Source organism: Cryphonectria parasitica (genome assembly GCF_011745365.1).
Source record: "Cryphonectria parasitica EP155 unplaced genomic scaffold M406scaffold_9, whole genome shotgun sequence".
Lineage (NCBI taxonomy): Eukaryota > Fungi > Ascomycota > Sordariomycetes > Diaporthales > Cryphonectriaceae > Cryphonectria > Cryphonectria parasitica.
The window spans coordinates 1,042,353-1,049,362 of record NW_024468917.1 but is presented as its reverse complement, the minus strand read 5'-3'; the positions used below and the strand labels follow the sequence as shown (position 1 = coordinate 1,049,362).

The 7,010-nt window shown below is 52.0% G+C and overlaps 1 protein-coding gene across 1 annotated transcript; it reads right to left on the bottom strand.

Annotated features, from left to right (window-relative positions):
- Positions 1 to 805: 805 nt before the first annotated feature.
- On the bottom strand, positions 806 to 2,499 carry M406DRAFT_342924 (uncharacterized protein; the record flags this gene model as incomplete). The annotated part of the gene is made up of 2 exons (XM_040921813.1): positions 806 to 2,366; positions 2,423 to 2,499. 2 exons carry the CDS (start codon positions 2,497 to 2,499, stop codon positions 806 to 808), a joined length of 1,638 nt encoding a protein of 545 aa, XP_040771708.1.
- Positions 2,500 to 7,010: the final 4,511 nt, after the last annotated feature.

The window sequence follows — 7,010 nt, the reverse complement described above, 5'->3', positions numbered from 1 at the left end:
GCTAGAGGTTCTCAAGCTCGTTGGACCATGACGACGGTGGCTTTTTTCTGAGTTGATTGGCCCCACGATCTTTGCAAAAAGCATAATCCGATACAGATGTGTCATGGGGTGCCAGATGAGTATTTGAGTAAACCGAGGGAGGAAATCAAGATTGATTTGAGATTGAAACAGATCAAAGTATCTGAGCTGCTTAGACCGCAAAGTTTGAAGCTACTTGAGCTAGACTGAGCCACAAAGCTTGAGGCCACGATAAGTGAGATACTATGTACGAGTAGAAGTTGAATGACTGAGTACAATCTCAAATCGGGTCGGTTTCTCAATTTCATAGCCTTTTCCTTGCATGGGTCATTTCAATCGTCCCCAAAGTTAACCCCAGCGTCAGACTCTGTGTGTCAGTGACATAAGTCAGACACAAAAGAGGCCTTGCCTTGATGATACAAAATCTTGCATCTTTAATGTTGAGGTAGAACATACAGTAGATCAGCTATAGCAGGCTGGATACTAGCAAATCAAGTGAAGCAAGTGAGTCAATATTGGCTCTGCCCAGCTGCCAAGGTTACACTGCTGTTGTGACAATCTCTAGGCCTACATGTGAGAGTTAACTATCTTTTGGAAAATGGCTTCTTGAGCAGCATGGAAATCACCAGGCAGGAGTTACGATGATCCGGAATGACAAGAGGCCAGAAGTCTTTGCTATGCTAAGAAGATGCCTTTTTGGCGACGACGATTAAGTAAAGTGTTCCAAAATACTGCAATGGCTGCTAATCCAAGTAACAATATCAGACATCAACTCTACCCAACTCCCTCACAATTCGGAAGCGATCTGGCCAAGCCACCTCTCCATATCATCCATGACGCGCTCACCCAGCGATACATCAAAGATGCAGTCCTGCCAAGTCCCAGTGACGCACGTCTGCCCGCCCGCCGCCGTCAAGACCGCTATACAAACACCCCCGTTGGTAGTCTCAGGGCTGACCGCAAAGAGCCCCTGGCAGATCGACCACGACTCCTCCGGCCCATCATCCGCTGCAGGAGCCGTTGTTGTCGCTGCTGCTGCTGCTGCTGCTGCTGCTGAGGGCGCTGTAGTACCAGCCTCGAATCTCGTCCCATCGATCACGCCGATATTGCTGACCACCCACGACAACTGCCGTGGCCGCTTGGCCAAGTCCATGAAATACTGGCGCCAGTCCCAGATGAACCGCATGAGGCTGAGGTTATCCTTTCGGAGACCTTGTTTCTCGATCTTGGTCGCGATCTCGCTGCGGACGGAGGAGGCTCCGGACCATGCCTCATTGAGAAGGTCCTCGCGCAGCAGGGCTGGGCCTTTGGCGGTGGCGGCGGCGTCGGCGGCGTCCGATGGTGAACGCTTGGCGCGGATGGTTCTGACAAGCGCGACGTCGAACTCGTGCGTCAACATGGACACATAACAGGCCATGGTGCGGTGCGGGCGGAAGTCGGGGTATGTACTCGGGCCCGTTGGCATGTGCCGGCGGAGGTTCAAGGCTGTCCCGGCGCGGAAGGCCGTGGCGGTCTGCTCGTCTAGCTGTGAGGCGATGGACACGAACGCCAGGGCCTGGAGCAGCCCGGTGACTGTGGTCTGGTGTTGCCGGCATGCCCTCACGATTTTGCCCAGGGCGTCGCTCTCGATCGTGAAGCGGCGGAGCTGCGTCTGGAAGGGCGTGAGGTGGATTGGGATCCAGTGCGCGAGGCTGGGGCTCTTGTCGAAGACGGCTGCGCCGTGGACTTCGAGGGCGCCCCTTGCGAGGGTCTTGAAGGATAGTGGTAGTTTGCATACGTCCTCGAGGGGTGGTGGCATTTTTGGGGGTTGTATTGGAAGTGTGAGGGTGTGCTTGTTGATGTGCTGGTGGACTTTCTGAGTTTTGGTTGGAGAGTTGAGGGCTTCAAGTAAGTCTTCATGGAATATTTTCCCACTCATCCCATCGTGGTGGACGTGGTTCCAAGTGTATACAATGTCCAAGAACTCAGCATTATCTTGGTGCAGCATGTCGAGAAACCATCCAGGCCTGTGCTGCAGGTCAGTGAACTTCGTGTCGACTTGAAGTCCAGCGGTTTGCAGCAGGGTCTTGTCGATGTCTGCCTCAGCGTCCAGAAAATGCCAGCGTATATGGTGCTGCAGGTCGAGGCTCGCCAGCTGGACCCAGGAAGGCTTCCTGGAGTCGGGGTTTGCGACCCCAACCTGAAGAGTTGGATGGTCCATGACCACGGCACAGACTGCAGCTTCCGTGGCGCTCTTGAGCTCGTCATGACGTTCTTGGCCCCTGAGTGCTTGGGGAATCGTATAGCGACAGGAGATGACGGTGCCACGGATCTGATCAAGCCTGTTCAACGCCAAGTGGAAGTTATCGCTTGCTACTAGTTAGCACGGGCTATCATAACCTTTGCTAGATATGAATATACAAACAGATATCCTAGTTTCTTGAGCAGCACGGGCTCAGCCTCGTTGCCAGACGAACCACTTTCTCTGACACCACCAGACATGGTTGCAACGTCCAAAGGAAAATAGAGAAACAGGAGATAGAAGGGCAGAGAGAGAGTCGAAAGCGTCTCAGCGTTTGGCTGCTTTGTACTGACTTCACTACTACGCCATGTGAGGAATCTTGCGGCTCCTGATGGGTGCCTTGTCTTCGGTTTGACCAGGGGACAGGCGCTATTTTATCTTTTTGCTACCTTCTCAAGACCATCTTTCAGGAGCTTGAAACGCCTATTTACATACACGTATGTATCAACCTTATGGACTTTGTCGAGGTTCCCCGGCTAGCCAAAATGTCAAAAGTCGGATGGTCAGATCAGAATACGGACGTAACTTGTCAGACGGACGGTTTGGGATCGTGTTCCTCCAGCTCCATCCCGCACAGGGTCCCGAATTAACTGGACATTTGAAATGCTTACGCCAATGAGTACGCGGACAGAATTCAATCCATCCGCGCCGTTCATTACAGAAATTTAGTGCCCTTCCCACGGAAATGGCCCCCTGCCTGTTGCCCGTAATAATGGGTCCAGCCCCGGCGGCCGAGGGTCGAGGCGGAGACTGGACCGCGGAACCCGAGGAGGTGTCAGCCGCGCCGAGTGGGCTCTGTGATCAGTCCATCAGCTGGCAGATTCGTTCACCACGACATGCATAAGCGAACCTATTTCAAAATGGCTGCCAGGCCGTGATCAACCGCTGGCTGGTCTAGGGTGGAGGGCACTTTATTTTATTTTCTTTATTCTTGGCAATACATCTTGTGCCCACATGAATCAGTTGGTTCTCACATGTGCAGTCTGCCTGCAAGACAAACCACATGATCGGTCACGCAATCTGGACCCTTAAACGCCATTGGCATGACGGATGAATGTTTGAGAATCCTGTGTGGCGTATGTTGGACAGACCGACTAGGTGCAAATACCGAGTACGCCACAGTGTCTGATCTGCACGGCGGCCGCCGCCGCCATAGCGGCCATCATCTCGACAGCAGGTCTGCCACGAGAGGCATCACGCTGCTCTTGGAGGGTCAAGGAGCACCACGCGGCAGCGTCTCCCTCAGGTAGGACCCATCATTTCCGGCGTCAAAAAGACTTCTGTCACGGTCCTCGCTGTGCGCCTGTGGCGTCAAAAGCAGCGTTCATCACAAAAACAGTGTGATAGAACGGTGTCTATGGGAGCTAACTCGGGTGTACGTTGTCGCGTGGATATGCAAGTTTGCCCGTCACGCTACCGAAGTAGAAAGGTCTTGAGATGGACTTTGAGACAGGTCCATCTAGATGCTGATTCGAAATGGACGCCGTCAAAGCCAAGGAGCACACAGCGTCAGAGGTGTGGTAGTGTCATGCTTAGTTTTGGTCGTATGCAGGCACGGAAGTAGTATCACCCCGGCTGAACTTGTCCATGAAAGACTTTCCTGGTCTGTGTCGAAGGAATGTGGAAGCATGGCGTCTCCTTCGAGAGAGGAGAGCTCAATCAGGAACGAAAGACGATGTCAGGCGAAGAGAAGGCTGGTTGAGTAAATATCCGCGGAGCCGGATCAGGACGGGCCGATGCAAGTAATGATATGGGTCCTGGGAGCTGTCATGCTTACCTAAGGTGGTTTTTGATGTGGAGGACAGGGTCGGGTGGCTCTTTCCCCCCAATGTCTGGGGAAAAGGCCATGTGCGGGGTTTCGCCACTAAAAATCTTTCCCTTGGCATCCTAAGTACCCAAGTACCTACGTACCAAAGCTTGCCAGACGTCATTACTGCTCGCGTCAAGATGAGGATCGACCCAACTATCAAAAGTCAAAAAAAAAAAAACCAAAAAAAACCAAAAAAAAAAAAAAAAAAAAAAAAAAAAAAAAAAAAAAACAATGCCCAGCTCTTCAGGGTCTACGGGTCAGGGCCAATATGATGTCTAGATTCCCAAGCAGAGATGGAAGGGAATGGCTTCAGAAACCTGATCAGATCGAATGTTCCTTAAGTGAAACTTTCCCCCTTTTTTTTTCCCCTTCATTTTCCTTTTCTTCTTCTTTTTAGCTTCCTCTCTCGTGAAATTATAGCCACAGAATCTGCTGTCCGAGTCCGAGCCTCAAAGACTGAATTGTCTGGGGCACAAGCTAATCCATCGAAGACAAAAGCATATTTCTCTCGCCGCTTCCCTGCCGTCTGCCCCCTCATCCGCCTGAACGGTGCAGTACCCGGGTAAAGTACGTAGTAGGGGGGGGGGGGCGTACTCTGTTTGCACATGTGCGCCATTTGGCATCACGCAATTCCCCATCGTCACCAGTGCGGAAGTGTTTCCACAGCACCTTGTCTTTCCCAGGGGCTTGAGACCCTCCAGCCCAATGGACCACGATGTGCAAGAGGCAATTCGGTTATCGCCATCATCCCACCTTTGAGCAGGGGGCCAGGCCGGGGCTCGACAAATCCTGCACCTTCATTCCTGCCAATGGCCCGTGTCCATTGCTGCTCATCGATTCCGTCGATCTGCTGCAACCTGACCTGACCTGACCTGATCAGGCCCTGATTTAAAGTACCGTACATTGTACCATAGAACTCGTACCTTGACGCCCAAACGGCTGAACGGCAAACAAGCGGCGCAGGAAGTAACCAATCTCGCACGTCGTCTGGCCTGACTCAAACAGACCAGCAGACGGGCCAAGTCCTAGTCAGCTGCCTTACCCGCCATGCCGGTACAGCAGAACGGGAAAAAGGAATGAAAAATAATAAAAAAAAGAGACAGGGAGGGGGCGAGAGGGGGGACAGGGCCAAGCGCATTATCAAAATCTTAATTCCTCTTGTGCTTGGACTCACCCTCAATCAAACCCATCCCCTCCCAGACAAATTCACTCATTGCTGCCTTGAATCGCTAAGACCGGTCCAATGCAGCTTCGCAACCCTTTTCCTCGACCTGACCACGCCTTTGGCTAAAGTTGATGGAGGGAAGAAGGAGGTGTGGGGAAGAGGAGGGGAAGAAAGATAGAACGAAAAAGAATTTTTACAATGGTACATCTCGTCTCCAAGTACGTAGCAGTATAGATCTTCACCCAGCAAGCCTTGATCGCCCTGCCATCAACGATCCGGGTCATCGCATTGGCACCCACACTGCCCCAGCGCCCAGCGATCCGCGTCGTTGAGGCATCTCTTTTCTTCTCTCTTCTGCTAGCATCCAAACCATGGGACAGGGCAGATCCCAGCTCTCGACACAATTGAGCGACGGGTCACATGGGTCCCCTCCGCGAGTACATGTTCATGATTTGATGTACCTTCTATTCCCTGTGTTCATCATCAATCCTTTCTAAACATTCCTGTCCCAACCCCAACTCTCACAGCTGCACGGCCTCTGCGTCCGTCACACATACACGCTCCTGTTGCTTATTCAGTATTATTACCTCGTGTCACCTATATTTTCTCTCACACCCACCCTCTCCCAATTTTTTTCTTATTTTTTTTTATTTACCGCCCCGCCCCCTTCTAATACCATTCTTAACTAATCGATGCGACCGTGACCACACCGACTTTACTCCGCCAGCCAATGTGTGACAATTGCTCGAGGCCAATGTAGGCTACGTACGAAAAGACTGCGCAAATCCTGAAAGGACGAAAGGGAAAGGGAAAAAAAAACAAAAAATTTTAGAAACACACTGCTACCACCCATGCTCGTGTCCAACGACGCCTTCGCCGAGACATCTACTGCCTTGAGGACACACGTCAGCCGTCGCCCCCAGGTCGTTTCTTGCCTCTTTTTATCCTCCTTTCCTTCTCCTCTCCCTTCTTTTTCGCCCTGCTTGGTCTCTGGTCCTCCTCTCGCCCCCTCAACCCCCTCAACTGTCAGAAGTCTCAGCCTGTTCGCATCCGAGCACTGGTACGAGTCAATGTCGAGCAACAAACTCTCGTTTGCGGATATATTCGACGTCTCGTCTTGTCTGCATGACACATTCATTGTTCGCCTAACGAGCCAGGCAACTGGTTCTCGATCAGCGCGGCCTCCACCAACCAGTACCTTGAATTGAAGAAGCCCCCCCCTTCTTTCAGCTTCATGATGAACTTCACCCCTGTGCAAAACTCGGGACTTTAAAGGAGAGAGAGAGAGAGTGAGTGAGAGAGTGAGAGAAGACCATCGCCGGCCCGGATATCACCCGCGCGCTGAGCTGAAATCCCCCTGCTGTGAATTGCTGGTCCGAGTCAAGACACACACACACACACAAACACACACACAAACACACACACAAACACACATACACTAAAGCATACTTTCATACCGGAGCACATCTCCGTCAGCTCCTTGGTCGAAAACCTTCATTACACTGGCTTCGCAAGGTCGTAAGCCTTGCTCCTGGTACGAAGGATCCCTCACGTCGACAGAGCTTCTCGATATATACTCTCGATGCCCTTCAGCAAAAGATCATGGCACCTTCATCCGATCCTCCAAATTATCTCTCGTAGCTATCGATTCCTACCTCCTTAGACCAGGACCCTTTGTGGTCAACAACTCTCTTCCCCCCCCCCCCCCCTCTTCTCTCTCTGCGACATAGCCAAAA